The 12,204-nt window shown below is 45.2% G+C and overlaps 1 protein-coding gene and 1 long non-coding RNA gene across 2 annotated transcripts in view; one reads left to right on the top strand and one right to left on the bottom strand.

The window, feature by feature from the left end:
- Positions 1-12,204, bottom strand: part of LOC144697374 (uncharacterized) — a 232,790-nt gene that overhangs the window by 39,854 nt on the left and 180,732 nt on the right. The gene's annotated exons all lie outside the window — the stretch shown is intronic.
- LOC144698443 (uncharacterized) lies at positions 6,158-7,362 on the top strand. The gene has a single exon (XM_078570383.1). The coding sequence runs from the start codon at positions 6,158-6,160 to the stop codon at positions 7,223-7,225; it is 1,068 nt and encodes a 355-aa protein (XP_078426509.1). The 3' UTR covers positions 7,226-7,362.

A 12,204-nucleotide genomic window follows, 5' to 3' on the forward strand; every position in this document is an offset into this window, starting at 1 on the left:
GGGGACAGGAAGGGATCTGGAAAGGAGCAGACACTTCGTGTTGTTCCAGGTGAAGTGGGTCCTGGTTGTGTAGATGTCAGGTTTTACACAACACATGGTCAGCCTGTGGTTTCACCCTAGAATCTCTGAATTGTACCACTCAAATCACTCGATGGGATTCTCAGAGAACCAACATCATCAGCTCAGAGAGGAAGGTATCAGAGAGGAAGGTATTTTGTTACAGCTAATGAGAAGCAGCACATACACTCAGAGACCCACACAAAAAAGACCCATATGCTCTCAAACGCACACTCAAGCACACACATCCCCATGCACACAAACTAACACACACAGCCATCCTTCTCCACCACCCACCCACCCACCCCCACACGCTCTCACAGCGGGTGTACAACACCACTCACCCTGACTAAAACTGGGGATGAAGTATTGATGTCACTAAGGGCCAAAATATGAGATAAATCCAAGTAAATATTACTCTTGTAGATCAAAAATCTGTCTAACTCAGCCTTGAATATACTCAATGACCCAGCCTCCACTGCTCACTGGGGAAGAGAATTACAAAGACTGACAACCCTCTGAGAGAAGAAATTCCACCTCATCTCCATCTTAAATGAGAGACCCCTTATTTTTAAACTGTGCCCCCTAGTTCTATATTCCCTTGATGGGAAATTCCTCCTCAGTATCGACACTGTCAGCCCCCTCAGAATCTTCTATGTTTCAGTAAGTTCACCTCTCATTCTTCTAAATCCCAACAAATATGGGTGCAACTTGCTCAATCTTTCCTCATAAGAAAACCCCTTCATCTTAGGATAAAAGCAAAATACTGCGGGCACTGGAAATCTGAAACAAAAACGGAAAATGCTGGAAAAGCTAAGCAGGTCTGACAGCATCTGTGGAGAGAGAAACGGAGTTAACGTTTCAAGGGGGCAAAGGAGAGATTGACAAAGATGTTGTGGACAAAAGGACAAAGGGAGTGTTAATGGTCTGCCATTATCACATTCTGCTTTCTTACCTTTCTTTCCCTTGAATGGATAAAAAAGGCATCTTGTAGGATAATGGCTACCCTAATCAGATTGTTCCTCACTCGATATCGCACAAACTCATGAATGGGCCTAAGGCCACCACTTTCAGTCCTGAAAAGTGCCTGTCTACCCCAGATTACCCTGGAAGGGTAAGGTGTCTCAAAAATTTGATCAATAGGTGAAGTTAGCTGTTTCATGCTGCTACTATGCAGTAGCAATGCGAGTGGTATTTTCCACTAATAGGATCTTACCATCAAGGCAAAAAGACGTCCTGTCCATCACACAAATGATTAATGTGGTGTATGAATTTCAGTGCCAGTGTGATGCCAGGTTTGTAGGCCATATGCCCCAAAAATTAATGGATCATATCAAACAGAACATTCCTTTGGCTGCTGGCAACAGGCTAAGTAATGATCATACTCAACCAGCCTATGCTTGCAAAACTCAAAACATAGTGTCCAACATTAAATGTAATTCCATAACTCCACAGCACTTGCTAAACAATTCTGATTGTGCTAAAAATTGCACTGACAACTAAGTTAAGGTTATCAGTTGGTCGCGCAGTGTGGCTCACTTACTTGCACTATATTCACACACAGGGCCCTGTTCTTTGCAAATAGAGCATATCCACGTATTGCACCTTTATCGAGTAAACAGAAGTTCACTCCCCATGGCAATCAGAGTCGACCTTCCTGGTTTGAATTTAAACAAAATTTTGACAATTAACTGTTCCCTGGTGCATTAACCATGGCAATGCCTCTACCAATCAGAGTCCACCTGCCAACCAATGAGCACTCTCTTCTCATGCAGTATAAATTGTTGTTTCCTAGACAGCTGGTATTCTTGCAAATCTGTCCTGATGAGTGCAAGATGAAAAGTTTCAACAGCATGTCTCTTTTATCAGTAATACTGAAGGTGGTTGTGGTTGCTGCATGTGAAACATCTCAGCCTCAGGGCATGTTCTGGAGTATTGGGCATTGTGGGTATGACCTCACCATGATTATCCTGAATAAGGTCATGTCCAATTATGTGACTGTGAATGGCAGCCTGGGATTGGCTGCTTGTGGTGATGATTCAACCAATGGCAGTGGAGAGGGATGGGACCTCCGCCAGTGAGTTCAGCTGATCAGAGCCCAGGGGGACACTGTGTCAAAGTCTGAAGGAGCTACTGAATGATTTTTACGCAACTCAGAAATATTTCAACATTCAAACTGTTTGAAAAAATTCAACCTGCTGGAGTGGCAACATGTTTTAACATTTGTGAGTAAATGTGTCAGATTTTTGGGGATTTTATTCTTAATTTCAGATATTGAAAGAAATGTGGGAATGAGAACAACTCTTAATGGGACTGATATAGTTTCCATCCGTGACAGTTATAGGGGTCATATTTTCCTTATCTTATATGTAACATCAGATCTGGTCAAAATCCTGTTCCAATGCCAGAATCCCGGGGGTCAACTGGCCTGGAGACTTGGTGCCGGTTGGAAAGTGAGGTGGGGGGGGCGGGGGTGGGGGGTGGTGGAAACCAGCGAGTGCAAAGCTGAAGCCAGCCAGAGTCAACTTCAGGGGAGGAGAGAGGGGAACCAGTCAGTCATTGTGAATTTAATAGGGAATAAAAAGGGTTTGTGCAGAAATAGCTGGACAATTATTAAAAAATGATTAGAGTCCCAAAAAATCCTCAGGAAATGAGTCAGACTCCACATGATAGATAAACATAGAAGAAAGTGTTTACAAAGCTGCTCAGAGAGTTAAAAACCATTGGGATAAACAGGATATATCTGAGCAGAAAAGAGGAAGTTGGCTGTGGGGCTGCAGCTAGTTTAACACAATCTCAGGAAATAGAGTGATACACAGAGCAGCCTCCCATATAATTGATTGATTGAAATGAAACTAAGTCCATAACATTAATCCAATCAACAAGAACCACATGAAAAGAGGAGATTGTGGAAGATTCAGCGCGCTAGAATCATAATAATCATAGAATAGTACAGCAGTGAAGGAAGCCATTCAGCCCATTGAGTCTATGTCGGCTCATTTGAAGAACAATCTAGTTCATCCCAGGCGCCAACTCTTTCTCTGGATCCCTGCAATTTACTTCTGCTTCACTTTTTCAGTCTATTAATGAATCTGTATCCACGTTCCCTATTAGACCAGACATGTCAAATTCTAAATAAACTGTACTCTTTGTCATGTGTTGTCTCTCCTCTTTCTTCCTAGCATAATATATCCCCTCATAATTTTCTCATCTCGCACCATTCCACTAGCCTGTCTATTTCCTTGTGAAAAAAAGAAAAACTTGCATTGATTTTGTGCCTTTCATAACCACCAGTGTCTCAAAGTGCTTTACAGCCAATGATATAACTTTGAAGTATAGTCACTGTTACAATGTAGGAAACACAAAACCTATTACTATCTTCCTGACAGTTTACTACACTTCCAAGTTTCATGTTATCAGCAAATTTCAAAATTGTGCATTGTGCCTCAAGCCCAAGTCATTAATGTACATCAAAAACAGCAGTGATCCTGGAGAACTCCACTATATAGCTCATCCCAGCCTCAGCCAAACATCCATTCATCTCAACCCTCTGATTTACATACATTAGCCAGGGATCGCAGCTGTTAGTGCCCGCTTTATACCATGGGCTTCAATTTAATTCACAAGTGCTGCTCATAAGTGGTGCTTTATCAATATACAGGTACACAACATCAACTGCACGGCTCTCAGTACAAAAAGAAAACTCAATCAGGTTACTCACACACGATTTGTCTCTAACAAATCCATAATGTCTCTCCATTATTCGTCCATGCTTGTTCAAGTGTGTAAGAAATAATTGGAAGTCCCTTTGGACTGTCTGTTCAATAGTTTGAAGCTGAATAAACATTGGCAACATGGTTTTACTTAAACATAAATGAGAATTAACACACTAAATATTTGAAAAGCTGCTTATGGAGCACAGATGAGAATAATATGACCCATTATTGTCCTTTAGGTAGTAGGAGCAGCTCTATTTCTCACTCCTTCTGCTCACAAACAGGCTGCAATCTATTTAGGTCAGGGTCTCACTGAGAGGAGCAAACAACACTTTGGATTTTCTCATCCCTCTTCACTGATGGCACAGTCCCCATGTGGGTTAATCCTGAGGTGTGTAATAAATGTGTCCCAGCTACTCTGTTCAATGTTTCAGAGCTCCTAAACACGGAACAGAAGGCTCCTTTACAACTGGGTTTAGGGTCAGGAAGAACGACGGTGAAAGCTGGAAAAGTGCTGTTAAATCAGAGATTAGTGTCAAACTGTGATCTGTTCCCAACTGAAAGTGAAACGGCTGGTTTAAATTTCTAAAAAAGAAATGAATGTGGTAATTATTCCAAGACGCATTAAATTCTTTGTCAGCCCTGAGTCTAGGTTTTCGAAGCACGCTTTAACCCATTTAAAATACACTTAAATTAAATGTATTGTTTCAGATCGCAGGTGGTGTGTTTCAGTGAAATAATGAATCCCACCCTCACACTCTTCATTGTGAACACACTGGTGTATCTAGAGGATGGATCAGATAACCAGTCCCATCCCATACATGGAGCTGGAGAATGATCTCAGGTCAACGTGAACTCACCGGTGTATCTGAAGGGTGGATCAGACAGTGAATCCCTCCCCAGACATGGAGCAGGTGAAAGGTCTCTTCCCAGTGTGACTGCATCGATGATATTCAATCTAGGATAAATAAGGTCCCTTCCCACAATCCCCACGTTTCCACAGTTTCTCCATGGTGAGGGTGTCCTTGTGTTTCTCCATGTTGAATGATCAGCTCCTCATCCACACACACAGCATGTGTGTATGGATTTTCCCTGCTGCCTATCATGAGCAGAAGTGTTCACTCTCTGTATTTGAGGGAAGAGAATCACATGTACTTCTCACTTCACTGTCCCCTCAGTGGGTTCATACCGGAGAAAGGCTGTTCATCAGCTCCGTGTGCAGGAAAGGATGTACTCGTGCATCTCATCACTGAGATGGGGCCATTCTATTGCTTTATCTGATTTAGAGACAGGAAACTCAGACCAAAGATCACATCAAGATCTGACAGAGTCACTCGATTAATCAGGAGCTGAATATCATCGGCCTTTGAATGTGGAAGGAGGAATGTTTGTCTGATTTGTCTGTGGGAAAAGATTTCAAATATCAGTGTGACTGGAAAAACACCGAGACACACACACCCTAGTTAGAGTGTTCCAGTGAACTGACTGTGGAAAGAGCTCTAACCAGTTACACACCCTGAAAATACATCACACCATTCACAGTGAGGAGAAACTGTACACGCGTTCCTGTGTGTGGACAAAGCTTCAATTGATCGTCCAACCTGGAGAGACACAAGGACACCAGCACCATGGAGAAACGTGGAAATGTGAGGACTGTGGGAAGGGATTCAGATCCCCATTTGTGCTGGAAATCCATCGATGCAGTCACACCAGGGAGAGGCCATTCACCCTGTTCTGCAAGAAAGTAGGGATTCATTCATTCATCCAATCTATTGAGACACCAGCAAATTCACATTTGGGAGAGGCTGTTCACCTGTTCCATTTGTGGCAAGGGATTTAGTCAATCATCCAAACTGCTGGCACACCCGTGAGTTCACACTGGGGAGAGGGGTTCACCTGCTACATGTGTGGAAAGGGATTCATTTATTCATCAGCGAGTTCACAAGAGATTACAGGGGTTGGATTCTGCTGTTATTGCTGCTGTTAATCACATCCAGGACTGAACCACGTTCACTCTGACTGTTGGTGTTTGTTTCTGCTGATGTTAATAACCCTTATTTGAAGCCCCTCAGCCAGGGTACATTCTGTTAATTCAGTGCTTGCTCCAAGTCATGATCAACGCTATTACCAAGGCCAGCTTTTTAATTCAAGATTGATTAACTGAATTTAAATTCCACAGCTGCTGTGGTGGGATTCGAATCCATGTCCAGAGCCTACAATTTCATAACCTGTCTTCGTGTTTTTGTGGGTTCTCTCAGCCCTTTTTTCTGTTTTAAATCAATTTTACAGGGTATTGGAAGGGGATTTGCAGTCAGAAAATTCAAACAAAACATCACATCAGCACCTGACGGGCCAATTTATTGTAACCCTATCGTATTTTGAACATGGAAGGACAAAGCACCAGTCACAGTAGAGAGAAACTGTACACATGCAGTAACAACGGGGAGAAACCATGGAAATGTGGAGACTGCGAGAAGGGATTCAGTTACCCATCTGAGCTGGAAACTCACCGGCGCAGCCACACAGGGGAAAGGCCATTTACCTGTTCCAGGTGCAGGAAAGGATTTACACGGTCATCCAACTTACATAGACACCTGAGAACTCACACTGCGGAGAAACTATACATGTATTCTGTAGGTGGAGGAGGTGTCAGCCAATCATCCAGCCAGTCAGAACAGATATGTAGTCACAATGGGGAGAAGCCATGGACATGTGGGGACTGTGGGAAGAGATTCAATTACCGAGTTCAGCTGGAAACTCATCAGCGTACACATACTGGAGAGAGACCATTCAGGTGTTCTCAGTGTGGGACTGGGTTCAAGACATCATCTGATCTCACTGTACACCAGCGAGTTCACACTGGGGAGAGACCGTTCACCTGTCCTGAGTGTGGTAAGAGATTCACTCAATCATCCAGCCTGCTGATGCACCAGCGAACTCACACCGGGGAGAGGCCGTTCACCTGCTCCGAGTGTGGGAAGGGATTCACTCACCTTTTCTGCCTGCAGACACACCAGCGAGTTCACACTGGGGAGAGGCCATTCACCTGCTCCGAGTGTGGGAAGGGATTCACTCAGTCATCCAGCCTGCTGACACACCAGCGAGTTCACACTGGGGAGAGGCCATTCACCTGCTCTGAGTGTGGGAAAGGATTCAGTCAATCATCCACCCTGCTGACACATCAACGAGTTCACACTGGGGAGAAACCTTTTGTATGTCCAGACTGCAAGAAGTGTTATAAAAGTTCCAGTGAACTGTTGCGCCATCAACGTCTTCACACTGGTGAGAAACCATACAGGTGCTCTCACTGTGGGACTGGGTTCATACGATCATCTCAACTCATGGTACACCAGCGAATTCACACTGGGGAGAGGCCATTCACCTGCACTGAGTGTGGGAAGGGATTCACTACCTCATTCACACTACTTAGACACCAACGAGTTCATGAGTAACTCCAGTGATCGAAATTTGCTGTTAATCATATCCAGGACTGAATGTTTATTGGGGTCTGTTCCTGCTGATGTTAATAAACTTCAGCCCAGTTATAGGGCATAGCATTCTGGATAAAAGTCAAATAAATCAGCTTTGTTTCAACACAGTGTATTTGTCTTCTTAATATTTTTGTCACAAGTTAGTTCCTGTTGAAGAGTACACTGTCTCCCTTGTCTCCTTCATCCTCACCTCCAACAACAAGAGGCACATTGAGGAGGCAGTGGAGTAGTGATAATGTCATTGGACTATTAGTCCAGAGGCCCAGGCTCTGGACATGGATTCGAATCCCACCACAGCAGTTGTGGAATTTAAATTCAGTTAATCAATCTTGAATTAAAAAGCTGGCCTTGGTAATAGTGTTAATCATGACTTGGAGGAAGCACTGAAGTAACAGAATGTACCCTGGCTGGGGGTGGGGAGCTTCAATGCCCCTCACCAAGAGTGGCTCAGTAGGACACTGCAGACCGAGCTGGCTGAGTCCTAGAGGACATAGCTGCTAGGCATGGTCTGCAGCAGGGGGTGAGGGAACCAACAAGAGACAAGAACTTACTTGACCTCAACCTCACCAATCTACCTGGCACAGATGCATCTGTCCATGACAGTATTGGTAGGACTGACCACTGCACAGTTCTTGTGGAGACAAAGTCCTGTCTTCACAGTGAAGATAACCTCCATCGTGTGGCACTACCACTGTGCTAATGGGATAGATTTCAAACAGATCTAGCAACTCAAAACTGGGCATCCATGAGCAGCAGCAGAATTGTATACAAGCACATGGCCCAGCATATCACCCACTCTATCAGGGGGATCAACCCTGGCTCAATGAAGAGTGCAGAAGGTTATGCCAGGTGTCAACCTGGTGAAGCTACAACACAGGACTACTTACGTTCCAAACAGCAAAAGCAGCATGTGATATACAGAGCTAAGTGATCCCATAGCCAGCAGCTCAGATCTAAGCTCTGCAGTCCTGCCATATCCAGTTGCGGCACTTAAACAACTCATAGGAGGAGGCTGCACAAATATCCCCATCCTCAATGATGGGGGGCTGGCACATCAGTGCTACAATCTTCAGCCAGAAGTGCCGAGTGGACGATCCATCTCGGCCTTTTCCTGAGCTCCCAACATCACAGATGCCAGTTTTCAGCCAATTCCATTCATTCCACGTGACATCAAGAAATGGCTGCAGGCACTGGATACTGCAGTGGGCCCTCACAAAATTCGGGCAATAGACTTGTGTTGCGGAACTAGGCGTGTCCCTGGCCAAGCTGTTCCAGTACAGCTACAACACCAACATCTACATGGCAATGTGGGAAATTGCCCAGTTATATGCTGTGCACAAAAAGCAGGACAAATCCAATCCAGCCAATTACCGCCCCATCAGCCGACTCTCGATCATCAGCAAATTGATGGAGGGGGTCGTCGACAGTGCTTTCAATGGCATTTAATCAGCAATAACCTGCTCATGATGCTCAGTTTAGGTTCTGCCACGGTCACTCAGCTATTGACCTTAGTACAGCCTTGGTCCAAACTTGGACAGAAAAGCTGAACTCAAGATATGAGGTAAGAGTGACTGCCCTTGACATCAAGGCAGCATTTGACCAAGTGTGGCATCAAGGAGCCTTAGAAAAACTGGAATCAATGGGAATCGGGGAAAACTCCCCGCTGGTTGGAGTCGTACCTCGCACAAAGGAGCGTGGTTGTGGTTGTTGGAGGTCAGTCATCTCAGCTCCAGGACATCACTGCAGGAGTTCCTCAGGGTAGTGTCCTCAGCCCAACCATCTTCAACTGCTTCATCAATAACTTTCCTTCCATCATAAGGTCAGGAGTGGGGATGTTCGCTGATGACGGCACAATGTTCAGCACCATTCGCGACTCCTCAGAGCCACCTGTCACTTAGGGCCATCTGTCACATGTTTCTATGTTGTGCTTTCACAGACCGTTTATCCTTGTTCTGTTATTAACACATTCTGCCACTACCAACACCTTATTTAGTCATTAGCATTAGCATTAACATCCCCTTTGCATTGTGTCCATGATATCTTTGTCATTCTCTCCTTAGTCCTACCTATCCCTGACATTCTACTTTGCTTCACCTGTTCCACCCCCTCTTAAACAGTATAAAACCCATCACATTTCTACTTCTCTTGAGCTCTGAAGAAGGATCATATGGACTCAAAACATTAACTCTGTTTCTCTCTCCACAAATGCTGTCAGACCTGCTGAGTTTTTCCAGAATTTTCTGTTTTTACGGCAGGTTTAAGTTTCCAGTCTGAAAATGACTGTGACTATTATGGTACAAGGATTAAAAAGGCTTGTGTGGCATTCCTGAGTCTACCAGTGTGAGGCAATAACAACAAGTTGCATTTATGTAGTTCCTTTAATACAGTAAAACGTCTAAAGGTGCTTCACAGGTGATCAAAAGCTTGGTCGATGAGGGAGATTTTAAGGGGGAGAGGGTTTTAGGGAGGGAACTCCAAAGCTTGGGCCCTCAGCCACTGAAAGCAGGGCCGACAGGTGGAGAGTGATGAACTTGGGGGATAGGAAGGGTCTGCCCCTTCCTCCTCCTCTCTGCTGTGCAATGTTGTACAGGATGAAGCACATCATTATTATTCTGGAGTCCCTGGCTGCCGAGTTCTGAAGGTCACCTCCAGACCTACCCAGACACCTGAAACACATCTTCAACATTGCGATGATTTGCTTAATGTCACATCTGGTGGTCGTGTGACTCTGGCTGTAGCGTTCCTGAACCTCATTGCTGCAGTTCCTCACATGAACCGAGTTGGGAGGGGGAGTCCCTGGTCTCCGATGATCCAGGAGATATCCTGGACTGACAGTGATGACTTTTGTAAACTCCTTTCACAGGATATTAGGAGAGGATTGGCAGACAGGGAACTCGAATCAAAGGTCACATGGAGATCTTACAGAATCAATTGATTCATCAGGACATGAATATTATTGGCCTTTGAATATGGAAGGAGAAATGTTTGTCTGTTCTGCCTGTGGGAAAAGATTTCAAACATCAGTGTGACTGGAAAAGCAGCGAGACACACACACCCGAGTGAGAGTGTTCCAGTGCACTGACTGTGGAAAGCTTTAACCAATTACACAGCCTGAATAAAATCACATCATTCACAGTGGGGAGAAACCATAAAGGTGTTTGGTTTGAAGATGATACTTTAACTTATCATCCAATTTAAAGAGACACAAGGACATTCTTTTTCTTAATTCATTCACGGGATGTGGGCGTCGCTGGCTGGGCCAGCATTTATTGCCCATCGCTACTTGCCCTTGAGAAGGCGGTGGTGAGCTGTCTTCTTGAACCGCTGCAATCCATGTGGTGTAGGTACACCCACAGTGATGTTAGGAAGGGAGTTCCAGGATTCTGACCCAGCGGCAGTGAAGGAAAGGCGATATATTTCCAAGTCAGGATGGTGAGTGACTTGGAGGGGAACTTCCAGGTGGTGGTGTTCTCATCTAACCGCTGCCCTTGTCCTTCTAGGTAGCAGTGCTCGTGGATTTAGAAGGCGCTGTCGAAGGAGACTTGGTGAATTCCTGCAGTGCATCTTGTAGATGGTACACACTGCTGCTACTGTGAGTCAGTGGTGGAGGGAGTGAATGTCTGTGGATGTGGTGCCAATCAAGTGGGCAGGTTTGTCCTGGATGGTGTCAAGCTTCTTGAGCATTGTGGGAGCCGCACACATCAATTCAATTGAGGAGTATTCCATCACACTCCTGACTTGTGCCTTGTAGATTGTGGACAGGCTTTGGGGAGTCAGGAGGTGAGTTACTCGTCACAAGATTCCTAGCTCTGACCTGCTCTTGTAGCCACAGTAATTATATGGCTAGTCCAGTTTATCTTCTGGTCAATGGTAACCCCCAGGATGACGATAGTGGGGGATTCAGTGATGGTAATGCCATTGAATATCATGGGGCGATGGTTGGATTCTCTTTTGTTGGAGATGGTCATTGCCTGACACTTGCGTGGTGCAAATGTTACTTGCTACTTGTCAGCCGAAGCCTGGATATTGTCCAGGTCTTGCTGCATTTGGACATGGACTACTTCAGTATTTGAGGAGTCGTGAATGGTGCTGAACATTGTGCAATCATCAGCGAACATCCCCACTTCCGACCGTATGATGGAAGAGAGGTCATTGAAGGAGGAACTGAAGATAATTGGGCCGAGGGAGCTACCCTCAGGAACTCCTGCAGTGATGTCCTGGAGCTGAGATGACTGACCTCCAACAAACACAACCATCTTCCTATGTGTTAGGTATGCGGAGAATTTTTCCCCTGATTCCCATTGACTCCAGTTTTGCTAGGTCTCCTTGATGCCACATTCAAATGCTGTCTTGACGTCAAGGGTAGTCACTCTCACCTCATCTCGGGAGTTCAGCTCTTTTGTTCATGTTTGAACCAAGGCTGTAATGAGGTCAGGAGCTGAGTAGCTCTGGCAGAACCCAAACTGAGCATCAGTGAGCAGGTTATTGCTAAGCAAGTGCCGCTTGATAGCAGTGTTGATGCCCCCTTCCATTACTTTACTGATGATCGAGAGTAGGCTGATGGGGCGGTAAATAGCTAGGTTGGATTTGTCTTGCTTTTTGTGTACAGGGTACAGCTGGGCAATTTTCCACATAGCCAGGTAGATGCCACTGTTGTAGCTGTACTAGAACAGCTTGGCTCGGGCATGGCAAGTTCTGGAGAACAAGTCTTCAGTACTATTGCAGGAATATTGTCAGGCCCTAGAGCCTTTACAGTGTCCAGTGCCTTCAGCCATTTCTTGATATTACATGGAGTGAAACGAATTGGCTGAAGACTGGCATCTGTGATGCTGGGGGCCTCCAGAGGAGGCCAAGATGGATCATCCACCAGGCACTTCTGGCTGAAGATTGTAGCAAATCATTCAGCCTCATCTTTTGCACTGATGTGCTGGGCTCCTCCA

The sequence above is a fragment of the Cetorhinus maximus genome, chromosome 23 (assembly GCF_964194155.1).
Source record: "Cetorhinus maximus chromosome 23, sCetMax3.hap1.1, whole genome shotgun sequence".
NCBI lineage: Eukaryota > Metazoa > Chordata > Chondrichthyes > Lamniformes > Cetorhinidae > Cetorhinus > Cetorhinus maximus.